Raw genomic sequence first — 21,394 nt, 5'->3', positions numbered from 1 at the left:
CTTTTTTGAAGTTTTAGGTTTTCTCCCTGATCCAATAGACCTATCAGTTGTACCAGTTTGTTTATATTTCTTCACCAATCTGCTAATAAAGAGTTTTGCCGTTTAAAACGCTTTCCAATGCTTCTACGAGATTCTCCTCAGTCAGCAGCTTCAATAATTCGTCCAATTTCTATATCCGTTAGTTGTTTTCTAAAATATTAAATGTTCCTATATTATTCCGTATTTTTCAAGATTTTTGTTATATAAATATTAGTGTATATATATACATACCTCTTCTTTCCTGAATTTTTGACTGCCACACATATATATATATATATATATATATATATATATATATATATATATATATATATATATATATATATATATATATATATATATATATATATATAATATATATATATATATATATATATATATATATATACACATACATACATACACACAATATATTTGAACCTATTTTACAAAACCGCCGAAATGTATTGTAGATGACCCATCTCACTTCATGGTGTTAAAGTACGTGAAGATATCCTGAGAAATATTTGTTGATGGTGTGGGAAGTTTTCATTCTCTCCTCTTAATACAAACCTGACACTAACAGGTTAACCACTATTTCTGCTTGCTACAATTTACCATAAAAAGTTTGCCTCACACTAACGTCTTATCAACTGATGAATTAATTTTAAGTAAAACTGACAATTTTTATAAAAAGTTTTTAATTTGTTCAGTAATTTGCATAAAGTTAATGAATAACAATGTTAACTATGTTATTGATTGTTAAAGTTTAAAAAAAATCAATTTATCAAAGGGCATTAAAAATTCAGGAAACTTTTTAGCAGATCCAACAACTATAGTGACAGCGGTATTCTGTCATAAAAATTTGATCGAAAATCTCGCAAGATGGTTAAAAAAAACTATCAGTCTGTCTTAGTGAACTTGCTATTTTTTTATTCCTGTTTAATTGAAATGTACGGTGATAATTGATATCATAGACTATGACAGACTCAAAGAAAAATCAACATGAAGTATTTCAAAAAGCTCTAAATAGAAATCACCCTCATTTTAAGAATTGATATTGTGACGATTTTTACGTCATGACTTTATTCGAGATTTTTATGGATTAAATATCACGGATTAAATTATTTACCAACCACAATTACTCGTTTTCGGTTATCGATCATTCAACTGGTTCGTGCGATTGAAGGAGTTTCTTGCAAGTTTACTTTGATCTCATTTACACTTTTATATCATTGATTCTCTTTTATATTTTAAAGTAATTGCCTTTTAAATCTTTCGGATCTCAACTAAGAAAAAGTTTAAGCTGAAATAAAGAATCAGTATTTTTTATTCGTGTATATGTTAGAAATATTTTATTGAACATATCACTTGTTATTGCTACTTATTTTTATATTTGAATGAAGCTAGTCATTTTTATGTTGAAAAGAATCCTTTTTTGGAAAAACTTTATTTTTCAGGTCAAACTAGTGCAAGCTACAATTACATCTGTTGAACATTAAAGATTTTCTATTACACAAATTATTTGTACAGCATCGCTTAAGCAATAATGTTAGTTTACAGTTTATACCGTGGTACCATGTTGTTTATTGCATTAAATATTCAGCTTCATGGTATGTTAAAGAAATCTATTGAGTTTTTGTTTTTATTTCCTCAAAGAAATAGTAATTACCAAGTTGCCAAGTTTCATATATGTTTGCTGTAGTATTTTCTATTGTCTTGAAACTAAAACAATATTTAAGTATATTATGGAAATAGTATATTAAAATACCTATTATTATTAGTATTGTTGTTGTTGTCGTTGTTGTTGTTGTCATCTTTGTTGTTGTTGTTGTTCTTCTTCTTGTTGTTGTTCTTCTTCTTGTTCTTGTTCTTCTTCTTCTTCTTCTTCTTCTTCTTATAATAATAGTAATAGTAATAATAGTTATTATTATTATTATTGTGGTTTTATTATTATTATCATTGTTACTATATGTGTTATAATTGCTATCATCATCATCATCATCATCATCATCATCATCATCATCATCATCATCATCATCATCATCATCATCATCATCATCATCATCATCATAACATAAGTATATATAATATCTTCATATACATACATACGTGCAGAGCATGCTAACATGGATGGTCTTCAAACTCACCTTTTTCTTTACATGATCAGAATTCTTCATGGTATTTTAACATTCTATTCACTTTCCCCTTCTTGGAGGTATTTGCAAGTTCTTGTCTAAAAAAGTGCACAACCCAATAACATCAAACTATCAAAAAAAAAAAAGATCTACTTTATCAAGTTTAGTAAAATTTTAAGAAAATGTTTATTTGTAAACTAGTAGACATTTTAATTTTACAATATTAGTTAAGTTTTAATGGATGTACTTTAGTAAATCTCCTCTTTCATTCAGAAAGTATATTAGTATGAACATTGTCATGTAAAATAGACAAGATTAAATGGATGAAAATGAATCATCAAATAATTTACTCCTTGTGACATCAAGAAATAAGTTCTTTTAAAAAACTTTAACGGAATGTCTGTGTATAAATCCATATGTTTGGTATGTTTGGTATGATATGTTTGGTGGTTGGGCAAAAACTTTCCGTTTTTATTGGATAGTAACTCCTAATTAAAAAATGCAATTAGTTTTGTGTTTATCACAAAATATTTTTCTAATTTTGTCAAATTGATGCCTTTACCATCTCTGTGATCTATGTACAGGGCTGGTTGAAAGCTTTTTCTTTTATAAATGCTTACATTTTTTAAGGTGGGTACAAAAATATTCATAGTGCAAATGTGGCTGACTGATTTTTTGTTTCCAATCATTTCCTTGTTTTTTTTGTTTTGTTTTTTTTTGCTTCCTTTAAATTGCTCCTTTTCAGCTCTGCTGTTATTTCATTTTCTCCTCAATACAATCCTGTTTCTATTGAGATACTCTGCTCTACTTCTATCAATCAATATTTATCACATAGAAAATCCTGATCAAATCTCAAATGATCAATCTATAAAAGAAGTTATTAAGCAACTGCCAAGTTAAAATTTTACATACTTTACATTCTTAATTTCTTTTTAATTTTTCTAGAGAAAGAGGTATTGCCTATTAACCATTAACATGTAGAGCAAATTTTTGTTAAATTAATATATATATATATATATATATATATATATATATATATATATATATATGCAGGTATTACTACAATTAGGTGATTGAAATGCAAATTCAATTTCTCAATTGATTTTTTTTTTTTAGTTTATATAACTATTTTAGTAATTTTTTTTTTAGTTTGTCTTGAATGGTTAAGAACTCCTCCATTCCAACAAAATGTCTGGGCTAATAATACAGGATCAGTAATCTTTTCTTGGCAGTACCAAGTAACACCAAAAGATGATGTATCTCAGAAAAATTCACTTCTTATTGTCTGTGGATTTGTTATAGGTCCAGATTTCAATGAATTAGTTAGGCGAGTTGATGAAACAGGAACCATGACTGCTACAAATCAAGTTCTTTTTCTTCAACGAAATATACCTGTTCCCAATTCTAACAACAGAATTGTTAGTTTTAAGATAACCAATGTCCAAAAGAGTGATCCAAATACATATCGCTGTAAAGCAACTGTTAATCAGTTAAATTCACCTCCAGATTTTTTTGACAGTCCAGTTTCAACTTTACAAGTTTTAGGTGTGTGATATTATTTTATTTTATTGATTACAAACTTTATTCCTTGATAATGTATATATAATGTAATAAAAATTATACTGTAGATCGACCCACCTTTGTAAACTGTTTGGAAGGCATGTCACCTGTGATGAGCAACCAAAATTTGGAAATAACATGTCAAGTAATTGGCAATCCAGTTCCTGATTTAAGATGTTTTCTCTATTCTTACACTGGGGTTATTCTGGATAGTTTACCACGAAGTGGTAAATATTATTTTTTTGTTTAATAGTTTTACATTTGTCCTTAATTTCTACATTTATCTTATGATGAGTTTGCTTACATTTTGTTTTTGCAGATTTTTTAAAGCAGAATATAACAAAAATGTCCTTCACAGCAGTTCAACCTGAAGCTTCAACTATTCTTTGCACTGCTATTGGTGAAAACACAGGATCAAATTCGAAAACCGCTCCAGTTCAAGTGAAGCGTAAGAAACCATTTTTATTTGATTAATTCAGGTATTATGCAACTAGTTAAATATGATTAATTGCTACTACTGTTGCTATTAGTGAATAAACATTTGCATTTAAATTATACACATTCTATTAATAGAAAAAACCACTTGCCAACTTGTGTGAGCCTGAAATTAAAGAAATAAAGTTTAGTTTTTGTATAGCAGTCTTTGAAGTTCAAACATTTTCATACAGCAAAAAACTTTACATATCAGTTCTTCATTATTGATTTGAAACCAGTGATAGTGTAGTATTTTTCGACAAAAAAAGTATTCTTTTATTTTATTGTTAGCAAGCCAGAAAAACTGGAAAAAATTTTTTTTTTTTTTTTTTTTTTTTTTTTTTTTAAACTAGTAACTATTGATGTGTGCCTACTTATTGTTACTGACTATTTTTAGTGTATTATTTTCAAGATATTGTTAAGATATATAAAGTAAAAAGGGTGTGCATAAAATGTAAAAAAAGGTTTGAAGGTTAGTATGTAAAAAAATAAAAACATTTTCTGATTTTTTGAGCTTAAAAAGGTTTGTTTTCTTAATAGTAACCATACATTAAATGAGAATATTTCATATTATTTTCATATTTCCAAAGTTAAGCTGGATCAGTTGTAGTTTTTTATATCCAGGTTTTAAGCAGCAAAAAGTTGGAAAAATATTTTTTTTCAGAAAGTTTTAAAACAAATAAAATATAAATGAACATGGTATGGACACAATGTATTAGAACTTTCTTTGGATTTATAATCCTAAAACACAATGTAAGCAAATATTGTGTATACAAGGTGCAACAAGTATTTTATGCTGTAATTGTGCATTACTCAATTGATGCATTAATCCCTAAAATTTTATGCTTTTCTATTCAATCATAGAATCAACAGAGCAAAGAAATCATGTGATGGTATTTTATGTAATATCCTAAAGAGTGTAGGATTTTGATATAATTTTGTTTTAACTCTTTGTTTCTATTTTTTAAAGCATGTTCTGGAGCAATCCCCCATCATGGTTACATATGTTATAAGTCTGTTATACGCAGCTCAGAACTGTATTCATCATCAGCATTTAAATTATTCTTGTCTACATCCATATCTAACTCTAGATTTTTGTCAACATTATCAGTGTTTAAATATAATTCATCTAAGTCATTAATTTCATACAGTGGGTTGCTTAAATATAGAGTCACATGTTTTTTTATGCAAAAATTTTTTTTTTTTCAAAATTTTTTTTTTTAAACCAACAAATTTATACGATTAAATGCATATTGCATGTGTTAATTAATTGATTCTCTATCAAATGGTATATAATTCGAACTCGTTAGGTTAACCAGTCTTGAATAATTATTAATTCAATTAGAACATACCTGTATTTCTAATGTAGCAAAAATATAGAGTCAACTAAAATTTAATAACTTAAGTTGAAATATCTCAACGAAATGTTATCCGAGCGATCTGAAATTTGTTGGTTGATTTCTTTCGAACAATATAAACTTTCTTGTGAAAAGAAAATTAAGTTATCATTTTTATATCTTGAGTTATTTGCATTGGTAATTATTTGATAAGGTAAAAAGACAAAAATGGGCATTGTTTCAGACAATGTACAATGACAAATTGTGGGTCTGCTAAAAGAGAAAACAAAAAGCCAATGAGAAATAACTCGAATGTGCAATGTTTTGCCTAGATGTGTACAAACAACTTTGAAAAACCACAAGCTATATAAAGATGTCAAAGATTTACCAAGATTGGTAGGCCTTTAAAGTTAACTTCAAGAGACCAAAGTTATCTCTATCGAAATGTTAGACAAGAGCCTAAAATTTCTTACCACAAATACGCCTGGTAATGTTAGTGTTATTAAATGGACTGTACGAAGATGCCTAGATAAAGGCTTAGATTGTTATGTTGCTGCTCAAAAACCACTTTTGCGTGTCTTAGATCGCCTAAAAAGATTAAAGTGATATAGAGAAAGACTTCACTGGTCTGTAGAAGACTGGGCCAAAGTCATTTTCAGTGATGAATCCAATTTTGAGGTGATAAATCACAAGTCAAGATTTATCATCCAGAGGCAGGCTGGTGAAAAGTTCGAAGAGTGTTTTTGTGTACCAAGGATAGAACATTTATAACGTCAGTATTAACCAGTACAACTACAAAGAGACCCTCAAAAGTAAACTTTTGCCAACAGCCAGAGCTTTTTACTGAAGTCGACAGCAATGAATTTTTCAGCACGATTGTGCAACTGCTAATACTGCAATCTTGGTTAAAGATTGGCTTGATCAGAAAAAAGTTGCGGTCATGCCTTAGCCAGCTCATTCTCCAGATCTCAATCACATTGAGAACATTTGGGCTTGGATAGACAAGAGATTGGTCAAAGAGAGCATAACCAGTGTTGCGCATTTACAGGCCTTAGAAAAGCTTTGGAAAGAATTTCCAAGAGAATTATGCATCCGACTAGTTGAATCTATGCCTAGACGTGTTTGTGCATTAAAAATTTTTTTTTTTGAAAAAATTTTTTTTTCTTATTTTGTTTATAATACCACTGTTAACAAAGTTTAAAACAATTTAAATTATAAACTTTTTTGTTTGCTTTAAATTTTAAAAAACATTAAAAAAATTATTAAAAATCAACTGACTCTATATTTATGCAACCCAGTGTATCAGATGAATTTTCAATATCACCACTATAAGTTGCTAACAAACCTTTAGCTTTATCTGGTAAATTCAAAGGTTTCCTGTTTTTTAATCTTCTAAATTGAACTAATTAGAGGGTTTGAAGTATGCATAGGTTAAATAAAATTGTCAAACAAGTTTCTCTGCTTGTTTACTTTTATGGTGTTTACAATCAAATTTATGAATTCTATGTAGATTCAGCTGCCTCTTCTTTCATGAAACCAAATGAAACTGGTGGATTGATGATAATTTTGCCTCCGTGTGCTAATAATTTGTGAATGGAAGCTTGGGCTTTTACCAATCACAAGTTTCTTTGCAGTTGTTTTTAAATTTTTAATGGATTGATTGACTCTTTGTAATTGATTGCAATTTAGATGTTATGTAACCTGGTAATAATTTTCTCATAAATTTCTAAAATTTTGCTAAGTAAAGAGGGATCCACAAAAGTGCTTTGGCATAAGTTTCTAAAGTTTTGCTAAGCAAAGAGGGATCCCCAAAAGTTTCTAAAGTTTTGCTAAGCAAAGAGGGATCCCCAAAAGTTTTTTGATCTACCAGCTCTTGGTTTATCAACTCTCAAACCAAATTCTTCAAATGACCTATCAAAATTCTTTTTTTTTCCCCCTAAATGTTAAGCTTTTAAATCCTTTTTTACTTTTTAAGTTTTCATTCATTTCTATATCACAACAATACTAACTACAACACAAAAACAATTTCACTTTTGTTTTTCATTAGAGTAATTTTATTTTTGCTTTAGTGATGAATGAAAAAATACTATTTTTTTTATGAACACACATTTTTTGTTTAAAAAATCATAAATTTTTCAAAAGACTTAAAATTGGGAATGTTGACAGTCACTTTTCTCAGGGACACTATGTTAGTGGACACTATGGACTAAAAAAAGAATAAAATATTGATAAGGTACAAATTAGAACAATTTTTCAATTCTCCGTTAAATTTGAAAATTAGTACTTTTTGAGTGAATTTTATCAAAAATATATTAAAAACCTAACTACTGGTATTGCTTCTGTCACATTTGTCAAATCTCATAAATTGGAAAAGTTTGAGTGGTGTGTTTGTAATAAAACCCAATACTAGACATAGTTGTAGTGAGTCATTTTCTTGATATTTGGCCATGTGATTTCCCACTGTAATTTTTTGGTCTATTACAGTGTATTTTTCACTAACAATAATGAAAAACAAAAATTACAGTAAATAGGAAAGTAATTAATCTGTTAACTGAAGCTAAAACTGAATTATCAACAATAGCTGAAAAGGGAATAAAAACAGATTAACATGTCCTGTAAAGAAGTAGAAACAAAAGTAATGTAAGGAAATAGAAATGAAATAGTGTACTGTATATATTGTTTTATGTGTTTTAAGGCATTAAGCTGTTTAGAATGGCTCCTTATGAACATAAGAAGACCAAAGTATTAATCTGTGGAAAACACACCTTAACTTAAGCACTTGTTATTAAACATTAAACTACTCATTTTAGTTAAAAATAGAAAGTTAACTTATACCAGTATACACAGTCTGTCAAAAATATAATACCTTAGTTTCCAACATCAAAACAGGAAGATTTTGATGTTATGATGGTGGAAACTTAATAAATAGTCCAAATTATTGCTGTTATGGTCAACTAACTTTCGTTTGTTTTGATTTTTTATAAAAACTAATATAAACTTTTTTTCTTTTTTTTAGTAATTTAAAACTAAAACCTAAATATCATTTTAATTACTCCTTGCCAATTTTGATGATATGTCAAGTGATAAAAAAACATGTTGTGCGAATTCATTATCAGAGTTTAATTTCACCAAGTAAAGCTGAATATGCTTGAGGGAAAAAAATGAAAATTGATTTAAACTTTTTTCTTCGTATTAGCAATTAAAAACCAACTGAAAACTAACTGAGCTTGAAATCTTAAAACCTAGCCTAGAATACTGATATGAAATTCAAAGGCTGTTCATTTAAGTTGATAAGAGTTTTTTCAGCTGTTAACTATTTTTTAAGTAATTTACTTGTTTTTGGTATATATTTTTAACTGCTTTCTTAATTTCTTGAAGATCTTCATCAATTTTAAGATAAGATTTTGAGTTATTGTTATTTTGAGTTATTGTGCTCTCTTTCAATGTAAAAACTATAAGTTGAGATATAGTTTATAAAAAGTGCTTCTTTTTTAGATCCACCATTTGCACCTAAAGAATTTTCAGTGTCTTCTCAAACAGCCTCCTCATTGCTGTTAACCTGGTCAAAAATTCCTGAAAATGAGACGGGCACAGATTTCACTGAATATCGTTTAGAATACTACATTTCAACTGTAGGAGTGTTGAATAAAACTACAATAAAAATATCTCAATCTTTAAATTCATATTTGTTGGATGGATTATTACAAAATACAGAATATACACTTTCTCTTTCTGGTTTCAATATATATGGTCAGGGTCCACCAATTACTATTAGAGCTATTCCAAATGGTAACGGTAAGAAAAAGTTTATTTTATCAAAAACAATTGTTTTTTTATGTAGTTAATGCTTATAATTTTCTTAGTAAATGATTATAGAATACTTTAAAATCAGGTTATCATTTTAAAAAAATGTTCAAAATATTAATCTAATCTTAAGATTTTCTTTTGTGCAAAAAAGAGGTAAAATAGTTCAGTTATTTGTTATAAGTGTGTTTTATTCCTGAGAAATTTTGCAGCTTTATTAGATATTTGTATTATCAAAAAAAGCACAAAAAAAAGAACAAAATTTTTTGTTCAAAAAATTTTGTTGAATCATGCTACCTGAAAATTATTTATGCTACCTAAAAGTCATTACTCATATTATCTTCACTATCACAAGCTAAGTTAAAGGTAACACTGACAGAAATTTGTTATAGCTATTTTGGTTAACACTGATAATGTGACCAAAAGCTGTTTAATATTTTGATTTTAAAGTCTCAAAAAATAAAACTGGAGTCTTTTTACCCAAGTTTAAAGCTTGTTAATGCTAGCTATGCTTGGGGTAATGTGCATTTTGATAGTTGAAATTCAGAAATCTGCATGTTAGATACACTCCCACAGAACTAAAAGTCAATAAAAATATGATTATAATCCGGAAGACTAAATTATTTAGAAATATATTTCATTGTATTTGTAACTTAATTGAATAAGCAACTAGATAAACTAATTGTTCTTTTACAATAATATAGGAACTGAAAAAAAAAATACAACATTTAATCATTTATTATTTAAGTATGTTTTCCATTGCATGGAATAATGGTTGTTATACACTTTATATTATTTAAGTCATCCCTATGCTTAGAGAGAATACAGCCAGAGCCAAAACCACTAGCTAGTTAGGTTACACTTATTTAAATAATGAGTATAGCTTTACTGCTGCTCCTGGACTAAGAAAAGTGGCATTTACTAATAATTTAAGAGTAACCTTTCCTTTCTTTTTTTATGTTAGTTCTGAATATTTGTCAAAATTGCAACTTGTTATATTAAATGTTGATCTCATCTTAATATTTGATTGCAATGCAAAAATGTACTGGAATTGTAAACTTCTGGAAGATAATCAGTTTACTTGTACTAATATCTACCAAGTTTCCTACAATTAACATTTGAACAGCAGTCACTTTTATCATCATTATTAAAATCATCAATAAGTACATATTTATTCTGGTATTATTGAGATTTACTGGTGAGATTCTGTTATGGAATGTTTTTTTCCATGCATAATGCACCCTGTATGTCTTACTATCTAGATGATCATGCAGTATAAACTTTAAAAAAGCATAAAACAATTAAAATCTTAAAAATCTTCAATATCTTATGCCCAGTTGTATATTTATATACATTTGGTGTAAACAACAGTAGATTTAAAAATTTGTATTTAGATATTTGTTGAAATAAATAAATGAAGTTTAAATCTAAACACGAAAATATTATTTAATAGTATTTAATTAAAAACTGTCAAGTTATTAAAAATGCTTTACTAATCATTAACTGTTAGTAATATAGAATTAAATGTTGATTGTAGTTGTATTTTTAGTTGCTGCAGCCCAAGCTCGAACAGCATTTTCAACAGGAGGTATTATTGGTGTAGTGATTGCTGGAGTAGTAGTTGCCATTATAGTTGCTGTAATAATAATTTGGTTTACCAAAAGATCTGATAAAAGTATAAATTTTTTAGGGTTATTATTATTACCATTGTTACTTTTATTTTTACTTTTTTAACTTGAAGATATTTTACAGTTTGACTTTCTGTTTTTTAGCAAAAAGATACCCATTAAGGTTTGTTTGCTCTTTAAGAGTTAAAATGTTAAATTGCTTTTTCGTGTTGCCCCAATGTTAAATGATTGTGTAGTTTTTAGATTTTTTATATCTTTTTTAAATGTTTTTTTTATTTTTATAAGTTATGCCGCTGATGCTGTGAAATATCCACTCACAGAAGAAAAATCCCTTTATGCTGGAGTGGAGAAGAAGAAAAAAGGTGCTTTGCGTAAAGATTCTACTTCTGGTTACCCAGATGTTGTCATGGGGGTAAGATTATATTTCTTACTTGTTGTATTTAATTTTTCTTTTAAATACAGATTATTTTCAAAAATTTTTTTTCAGGCTGATGACCAAAACAGCAATAATTCATCTTATGAAATGTCAAATAAAGTATATGTATGAACTCTCAAGCTGATAATGAAAATTCAAGTTTTTTTTTTTCGGGTGATTTTGTGCACTTTATCACATTAAACACTTAAGAATTTCATTCATCTTTTCTTTTTTCTTTGTTTCTTTATCATTTTTCCTTAATTTTCATTTTGTTTTTAAAATTTCCTTATCATTTGTAAATTTTCATGCTCAAAGTTCAAGTCAAATATTTTATGATTAATTTATGTTTGTGGGTGAAATTTTTTTATTTATCTGTTTTAAGACTTTCATGATTTTATTTTTGCATCACTTATTTATTTTAATATTTATCTCTTACTTGCTGCTGATATTTTTCGTCATCACAAGGCTGAGATTTACTTCATTCACGGTGTTGTTTAATGAGTTTCTAATTGTTCTCTATTGAAGATGTATATAAAGAGTCTTTTTGGTTATCTTTTTAAATCTTAAGAGAATTTTTATTTGTAAATTTTTGCGTGATTTCTTATTCTTTTTTAATGAACTTTTTTATTGGACTTTTTATAATTTATATTTGGTGCTAGTTTTATATTTATGAGTTTTCCATGATTCTAATAAATAAAATGTTTAACTTGCGTCAATTTCTATATTAAGATTCTCTATGGGATATTGTCTACAATTTTCTGTAGAGAAGAAAAAAAATTCTGCTTTATTAATTCTAGCTTATCTTGTGTTAGAAACTTCAGGTTTCTACTTCGGTGATCTAAACTCAGATAATTTTGAACTGCTTGAATGTATTGTCTCTGATGGTAGACCACAAAAAAAGACATTTCATGAAAAATCTAAAAGCTTTTTTCACAAACGTACAGAAATTTTATCGCTAAGAAAAAAAAAATATACATTTTGGCAAAAGAAATAAATTTGACAAACTTTACCTAAAATCAATATAATGGTGCAAAAACTTTTTGAAAAAACACTAAATTTTAATGTATCAAAACATCTTTAGCTTCAATAAACTTGTTTAAATCAAATTTTGTAGGAGTCAATCTTATTAACATTTACATAACTTTATTTACAGATTATTTCATATAATGAAACCTATAAGAATTGTAAACCTGTGATTATTTACAGAAAAATTTTACAGACCTCAGTTTTGTATTTACAAAACTATCATTGGAAAAAGAAAATTTAAAAAATTAAAAATTTTCCAATATTTGATTAATCCAAATGACACCGGCATTTTACATCAAATTATTGAGCAATCTAAAACAGCTCTTTCGGTCAGAATATGGAAAAACTTTTTACTTTTCTTTTGGATAAATTTATATGAACACAGAGTGAATTCTTTTAAAGTATAAAAATGATACAATCATGGAGCACAATTAACGTTCTCTCTCCCCTCTAATTTTTCTGATTGATTATAATAATCTTTTTTTGGTTTATGAATGCGAAAATTCTTTTGAGTGTAGTCAGACACAGCAAGCTTTAAAACATGTTGTTCCTTTGAAACGTGAATAATTCTTATAAAAAACTACCTGGAACGTTAGATGTAAAACTTTACTGTATTAATCAGAAATGCAATTGCTGCTATGTAGTCATGTTTTTGGGGAATAAACCACACTGTGGTTTATTCCCCAAAATTATGCTTTTTTTGCAAAATTATGCAATATTGCTTTTTCGCAATAAACACATCGATAACTTACAATCTTCTCTCCAAACGAAAACCTTTCTTTACAAACTTTTTTGCCCATTTACTGTATACTTTTCTAAAAATATCCTTCAAAAATCGTTATAAAAAAGCGCAACACATGTTTACAAATTTTAGGCTTTTCATTGGTAAAAACTATAAAGCTCCGTAATCACCTCCTCGCCGGGGGCAAGGAATGGTCGAGGGGACTGGAACTTGGCTCCAGCATTAAGTACCCTGAACATGAAGTCCGGAGTGGTCCAAACCTGGCTTAAAACCTTCCCTGGGAAAAATTAGACCTGTGCATAAAATTTGGTGAGGATCGAATCAAAACTGAATTTGCATAAAGAATACACCCACATACACACGTATAAACTTTGGGCTTTAAAAAGTAGATGTGGTTCATTTCTCTGAATTTGAATTTTATAAGAGTAAACGAGTATTTTTTTAAGAAAATCTTTTTTAATCTTATTTTGAAACTTTCTTTTTTATATGAAACACATTTTGTAATTAAAATTTCACGGTGGGTTAACTTGATGTTAAAAAATGAAGTCAATAGTTTTAAATATAGGTATTTTAAATGTAAACAATTTTAGTTGTTCTCAAGCCTAATAATAAATAATAAATGAATTTTTTGAATTATTTGATAAAATTTATGAAAGATACTTTGACAACTAAATAAGAATCTTGCTTAAATAAAGTAGCGTTTTAATGATTAAACGCTTTAGGATTTGCATGATGGAATTCGCACGACCTTCTTTAATTTGAAAACTTTACTGTAAAAGATAAAAACCAGGTTATTAATACTTTTAACAAATAACTTCCAAACAAAATTAATTATTATTCAAGATGGTCAATTGTAGTTTTCTCGCTACACATCGATGAGATGGCAACAATATTCTCTTCAAACAAAAAGCTATCTTTACAAATTTTCTCCTTTTGTACCAGAAAATATTCCTCTAAAACCAATGCATATTTAACAATTATTTTTGTAGCAACTATCAAAATAACTAATTTTTAACGTTCTACCAATTATCGCAACGGAACAACACTAATAATAGAGATTTGTTCTATATTTTTCTATTTTCAACTTAAAACTAGAGCACTTGACTTTGATTTTGCAATCTGTTTTTGAACGATTTTAAATAAGCATAAATTCTCTATTATAATCATTCTAGAAGATCGTAGTGTAGTTCCTTAGATAGCCGATAAAAAATACTAGCATAACGTAAGCCTTGTGGAATTCACCGAAGTTGTAAGCCAACTCTACCAAACATGAAAAAGAAAGAAATCTTAATGGACTTTGTAAAGTATCATTGTGTGGTTGATGTTTGATGATGAATGTTTGAATTTTGAAAACTTCAGCTATTGCTCTCGTATTCAGACATTTTTATAGTTAAAAAATCTGCCCATGGAACTCTTTTTATTTGTAGACTTTACTGATTGTTGCTTAACCAGATACCAACCATTAAAAACTGGCATGGATTAAACATCTCTGTTCCTTGCTCCGATTGGTAAATTATTAGCAATAATCTACTGGCCGTTGATCTCAATTGAGGTTAGTTGTTGTAACCAAAAGAATGTCACCAGCAGCAAGTTCTCTTATAGATTTTTAAAGGTGTTACAACTTTATGCTAAGTTACTTTTAAGAAATACTTATGTTTGTTTGTGATAAATTAAAGCATTTTAAGAGTTAAAAATATTCATGAGCTGTAAACAAAATGAACACCAATTTTTCTTAGTAACTCGTTATCAAAGTCTTTAGAGCTCTTATACACCATTCACAAACAATTATCAAAGGTGGACACTTCCGATATAAGTTCCGATATTCCGCTGGTATAGGACTAAGAAAAGAATATCGGATTATCGGACTAATATAAGTATCGGACATTGACTATCGAACGGGCAATAAAAGATATTAGATATTCCGATAACTATTACACTAAGTAAAAAGTACCGGACTAACGGACTAAAAAACAACTAACAGACAACGACTAAGGGACCGTCCAAATTTTGTATTTCCATCTTCCTAATTTTACATTTGAAATATTTTTTTTTTGAACAAGTGCAGATTCAAAAATTGTGAAGACAATAATTGTGGTTTATGTATTTGTTCCTCAGCATTATGCCATATTCTCTGCACTTGTATTTACTTGTAAGAGACCTTAACACATCGATGCGTTTTGGCAACGTGGCTCCTGAGACGTTTACCGGTGTTAAATGTCGCTTGACAAAAGTGACTATACCATGTACCGCCGGTATCTGGGTGCCCGGTCATTCATATCTCATCTGTTCCACTAACAACTCCTGTTTTGTTTTTGACTGTTGCTTCACTCCTTTCCGACCGGGGCACTTCATTCTCTATTTCAACTTTTGCAACAAGTCAAAGTGCCCATCAGCTCTGTAAGGTTCTTAGCCCAACAGCGCCGTAAGATGGATTTCGGGTATGATTTTTATCCTCCTTACCCTTAGAGTCCCAAGATATATTGGCTTTAGTTGCCTAAGTTACTAGTTGCGCCACGAAGAGACTGTTTAATATAGATTTACTACAGTAAATTCGAGAAGCGAAATATTACCTTTCACAAAACCGTAGCAACCGAAACTAGTGTTACTGACCCCCTGTTTTAGTTTTGCAAAGAAGCAATATTTTTTTAAGTATTAATAAATTATTAATTACTAAAAAAACAATCATTGATTGGGTTTTATACTTTTTTAAAAAAATGGGACAAACCTAGAATATTTGCGAAAAAAATGGTACAATCAATAAATACAAAAAAACTAGTGTTGATACGACTTTGAAATTATTCGACTGTCGACTAAATCGATTAATGTATTTTTCTAAGTCCACCAAAATCGACTAATACATTTTTAAAATTTTAAAAGTCGATTTAGTCATAATATTTGAATAAAATTTTTCATTCAAATATTTCGACTAAAAGTTGTCAAGGAACATTAAAGTATATGATTGTAATATTTGAATATTATAACGGCAGACGATCGAGTTATAAAGTTATAAAACGTGTCGCTCTTGCGAAAATGCAATTCCTTCTTATGAGTTTTAGTTTTATAACAGAATTTACGATTATTTTTTCGATTATTTTTTTTTTGTTGTTGTGAAAGAAAAAAAATAATTGGAAAGACAAACTTTCATAGAGTAAAATAAAAGGGCTTTCTTAATGTTCTTTGCAAAAAATGTTCTTAATAACTTTGTGTGGTTATGAAAATAGCCGTTTCTTGATTTACACAACCGTAGGCATGAATTATAATGTATGTTACGTTTGATGCACACAGGATATCAAACAGGATAGGCTGTTAAAACTTGATCCCAAAAGTGAAAAAACCGATGTTCGGAAAATCTCTGCATCCACATAAACTCGGATAAATAATCAGCTACCATTTTACGATTAGTTTGCCCCATTATTGATTTGAATTTTGCTTTTGCTCGACACCACATAACTTCCACGTGATTTTTTGTTACACCTGTCTATGGATTTACAAAGTTGAGGGTGTGATTAAAGGTAGGAGCTTGCAAATCATTATATGCTGCCCACATATCACTCCAGACAATAGAGCCAGGAAGTATCCATTGATGTATGATGGGAATTAATGTTGTAGCATCGCGATTTTGGATAGGAACCAAAAAGCCTTTCTTCGTTGCAGGTTCATACCCACGAAGTATCCACTGCTGCGGGATTATTCTACCAACTAGATATTTTCTTCGACAAAAAACAGATTCATCTATTTCAACAATGCACCTTGGGCCGCCTATTGAATCAGGGTTGTTGAGGAAATATGAGACGCAAATGTCGCTGCAAAATTGATTCCAATCAACAATGGTGCTGTCGTTTCCGATATTTAACTCTTGACTTAAATCACTTATTGATAACCCCCGGCTCTTACCTGCACTTCTACTCCAAGCGTAAGTTAAGCCCAATATTTGCCACAATTGTAGGTGAGATTTCTCAAAGAAGCTTTCTTTTCTAATGTTGAAAGTTCTTTTGCAGCGCTTGACTGAACATCTCCAAATAACTTGATCAACTGACCCATTCTTTGTTTGCTGTGTGCAGGGCACGTTACATACACTACAATTCATACTTTCAGCGAGTAAACCATAAGTTCTGCACCAGTGAATTGTAGCTTCGATATCGTATTTAAATTTTGCTCCTATTTCTGTCAAAGAAAGTGAGTCAAAAGCGTCTATTGTTGGTCTTCGAAGAGCCATGATATGGAGATAAATGAAGAAGCAGAAAAACTATTCTGAAGCACTCCTTTTTAAATGACAAACATAATGAAAATAAATTCACGGGGGGTTAACTTGAAGTATTAAAAGAAAGTCAATAGTTTTAAAGAATTATTTTTTTAATTAAAAAATTTTTAACTTGTTTTAAAGTTAATTGTAGAATATAATCAATGAAAGAATTTTTCAACTTATTTGACAAAAGTTTTAAAAGACACTCAAGCTAACAAACTAAGAATCCAGTTAAAGCAAATTGACGCGATAAGAGTAAATGCCATTAAATTCCATTACCTGCTAGTAGAAAAAAAAAATGCGTTCGACACCTGATTATGAACTTAATGCGTTCAACACCTGATTATGAACTTAACGCACCGGTTCTTTGTTCTATTATTCGAAATCTTTAAAATAAAAAATAAAAACCAGGTTGTTGATACTTTGAAAGGTAACTTTTAAACAAAAAAAAATCACTTTTCAAGATGGCGAATATTAGCGATTTGTGGTATATTTTTGTACTTTCAACTTCAGATTAGAGCACTTTCCGTTGATTTTGAGACCCATATTTTTATACGATTCTTAATCAGCATAAAATTCTCTATCATAATCAATCATAAAATTAGGGGGGGGGGGGGAGGGGAGAAAGTGGAGTAGCGCCTATATATATATATATACACACACACACAGTGACTTTCTTTTTATGGTGACTGCTATCTGTTTATGGTACAGCACTATGTAGTTCAATATGATGCTCTACTGCACATTTAGCAAAGCCAATTTATGGCAAACCGCAAGAATAACTAAGTATTTGATTTTAACATAACATGATTTACCAGCTATATATAAACTAATTTTTATTTGAAAAAAACAAATGGGTTATTATGTGCTTTTTATGACAGATGAAATAATATTTGAAATATGAAAAACGAAAATATGAAATATCTGGCCGCATTTTGCAAGATAATTATAAATTTGAATAATTTTTTAAAAGGTTTGGCTTTATCAAATGAATTATAAAAAAGCCAATTACAAAATACACTTACTAAAAAATAATGCATAGTGGAATATATTATGGAGCTTATACAGTAATCGAGACAAAAAATGGCGACATATCGGAAAAAATACACAAAAAATACACAAAAATAAGCCTGGTGAATGAAGGACCAAGGATTTGATTGAAACCAGACCTTGACAAAAAATTTTATTTAAGCTTTTTTATATTTCGCTACACTTTTTTAGTCATCTTAAAATTATCCTTTTAGGTCTATTTTATTATTGACGGAACTTTGTTTACACGAAAAAAGTTCCCAAATTTACAAATCTTTATCTTGGAAAAATGATGAAAATCTGTTCGCACAAAAAACTAATTTGCTTTACCTTGGTGCAATTTATTTAGTTATTTCGTCAGGTTAGAATTATTTTGTTCTATCTCCCATTTTAAACGTTGAAAGAAAGTTTTTAATTTTTTTCTGTAAGTAAAGATTACTTAAAATTTTACAATTACTTTTTTAAAAAATAACTTATTTTTAAAATAACTTATGTTTAAAGAAACTATTTAGAAAAAAAAAAAAATTAAAAATAAAATGTATTTTAAAAGTAATCATTACTTAGTAAAATTAACAATTCATTTTCTCCCAACGTTTAAAATGGGAGATAGAACAGAATAATTCTAACCTGACGATTTGTCAACACGTGATGTAGTTACTTTACCCTGAACATTTTTATTAAACAAATGCTTTTAAAGTTTAAACTAATTACAAATCTTTATCTTGGAAAAATGATGAAAATCTGTTCGCACAAAAAACTAATTTGCTTTACCTTGGTGCAATTTATTTAGTTATTTGTCAACACGTGATGTAGTTACTTTACCCTAATTAGTAAAATTCTTTACCCTAATTAGTAAAATTCTGTTTTAAAGCTGTGGGCAGCTTTAAAACAGAATTTTACTAATTTTTCACTATTTTAATAGATTTTTTTGTTGACGGGTGAAATTTTAGAGTATGTCGGAAATTCGCATGGCTCGCTGATTTCAGCAGCCTCTTTGATGTAAAACAATAGGTTGCACGTCCATCTTTTATAGGTCCATGATCTAAAGTAGGGAATTCAGTCACGTGACTATTCCGTGTCTCAAGTTTATCATACACGATTTTTTCGGCAACTTGTTCAGGAAACATTTTAAAGCTAATTTGAAACCAAATTGCGCGTTGTAAACGTTAATAGGCAAACGTTAATTGAAAATGTTGTTCTGTGAAGGTTATTCATTGAAGTTCCTTAAAAAAGAAGCCAGAAAATATTTCAATTAGTTTTTTTCATAGTTACGTTAACTTACATATTTTAACAAGTAAATATGCTGTTTCGCATTTCTTTTTTGGGATTCTATTACAGTATTTGATATTTGTTTTTATAACCGTTCACTTTTTATATCTGGACTTAACAATTTAAGAAATACACTTTCCATCATTTTTGCGATTTTTTCCTAGGCCCCATTATGGTACTCCTTTCAACCTACATAGCTTGTTACTTAAATGCTCATATAGAAAGTGATTACTAATGTAACTTTGATATATAATTTGTTTTTTATATCTAGCTGTTTGAATTGCAGAATAGAGATTTGTATTTCTGGTATCAAAATTTAGAAGACAAAAGTTTAGCCAATGTATGCCCAGTTTTTAGATAACAATTTTTTCCCAATTTCTAAGTTGCTAAAAATGACCTTACTTTGTTTTCAAAAATAAAACGAGTGATTCAAAAAGTTAAGTTACTAAGAAAAAGAAAGAAAAATTTTTGCTTTTAAATTTTACATCACCATTATCTGAAACAATTGTTTAACCATCTTTACAGTCAACATCATCTGAAAAAGAAAAAATCTTATAAAAAACCTATATTAACTCAAAATCAAAAATAAAACTCTAGAGCACAAAGTTGAAAATATCAACAATTTTAAAAAGTTTCTGAAGACTACCGTTACCTGTTAAATGGTCTTGAAAGTGAAAATAAGAAACTTCAATTAACTGTAAAAACCAGCAATGGAGAGAAATTTAAATTTAAAAGACAAGCCACCAGTGTAAAGCACTATATACTACAACGAACAAAATCCTGTTGATTGAAGAATAAAACAAGCAAAATTCAAAATTTAAACAAGAAGATTGTTTATCAAGATATAAAGTTGAAAAAAAAAAAACAAGAAAAAGAAATTGTTGCATAAAAAGAGCAGTTTGAAAAAAAATCTCAAGCTTTAAATATGGAATTCAATAACCTTAATCAAATGCTAGAAAACAGTGATACAAAAGTTGTAATGTCATGTCAAGAAAAAAGAAATCTCAAAAAGAAATTGAGCCGTGTGAAAGATAATTAAAATAAGACAAAGGAAAAAATTTCCTTTTCTTCAATTAAGTCTCACTTTTATAAAGTCAGAAGTTGAAGAGCTTAGTGCAAAAGTTGAAGCATGAAACAAAGAAAACATTTACTTAAATGTTCTTTTGGAATTGTTTGAAGATGAGAAAATTGTTACATTTGAAAAAGGACATAATTCAAATGGTAGGGCAAAGTGCCCAATTAATGGCCAAAAATTTCTTTTTGATAGCCGTGAAGAATGCCTTAATCTAATGGAGCTTTTATTTTTTCACTGTTACATTGGTGACAAACGGCTTTACCTAAAAAAAGTCCTAGTTAGTACTAAAATATGCTTCATTCAAAGAAAAATGTATTTAAACAGAGATTTCAATTTCGTACCAATTAATGGCCGGGTAGACCAAATAGCAGCCAGCAAATTGAGAAATGGTACCTATTATGAGCCACTTACATAACCTATAACTGACATATCTAAGAATGCTTATATATCAAAAAGTATTATTTTATCAGACGATCATAGCCTAACAATGAACTAGGAACTACTAGATACTAAGACAAAAATTTTTTAGTAAAAAAAGTATAGTAAAATATACTCTGTTTTGCTAAAAAATATTTTTTTCTTGGTTTATAGCAGTACTTTAACGGAGTGTTTATTTGTTATTCGAATCTAGCTAGT

At 28.7% G+C, this 21,394-nt stretch overlaps 2 protein-coding genes and 1 pseudogene across 3 annotated transcripts in view; 2 read left to right on the top strand and 1 right to left on the bottom strand.

The window, feature by feature from the left end:
• The window catches only part of LOC145187652 (uncharacterized), a 171,854-nt gene that overhangs the window by 69,059 nt on the left and 81,401 nt on the right, over positions 1 to 21,394 (bottom strand). The window lies entirely within an intron of this gene.
• LOC149881878 (receptor-type tyrosine-protein phosphatase S-like) lies at positions 989 to 12,080 on the top strand. 2 transcript variants are annotated; one of them, XM_090067684.1, is made up of 10 exons: positions 989 to 1,276; positions 1,479 to 1,631; positions 3,306 to 3,701; positions 3,785 to 3,943; positions 4,036 to 4,164; positions 9,023 to 9,322; positions 10,881 to 11,006; positions 11,104 to 11,122; positions 11,245 to 11,371; positions 11,447 to 12,080. In XM_090067684.1, the coding sequence occupies exons 2-10, from the start codon at positions 1,568 to 1,570 to the stop codon at positions 11,504 to 11,506; spliced, it is 1,380 nt and encodes a 459-aa protein (XP_089923810.1). In that variant the 5' UTR covers positions 989 to 1,276; positions 1,479 to 1,567; the 3' UTR covers positions 11,507 to 12,080. The 2 variants fall into 2 exon arrangements, with proteins under 2 accessions (XP_089923810.1, XP_089923811.1); XM_090067685.1 differs by having other exon boundaries at positions 1,094 to 1,216.
• On the top strand, positions 17,712 to 21,392 carry LOC149881877 (uncharacterized; annotated as a pseudogene).

The sequence above is a fragment of the Hydra viridissima genome, unplaced genomic scaffold (assembly GCF_058129835.1).
Source record: "Hydra viridissima isolate aposymbiotic clone 2 unplaced genomic scaffold, HvirCarnegie_v1 scaffold_11, whole genome shotgun sequence".
Classification (NCBI taxonomy): Eukaryota; Metazoa; Cnidaria; class Hydrozoa; order Anthoathecata; family Hydridae; genus Hydra; species Hydra viridissima.
This window is presented reverse-complemented; position numbering and strand designations above follow the sequence as displayed.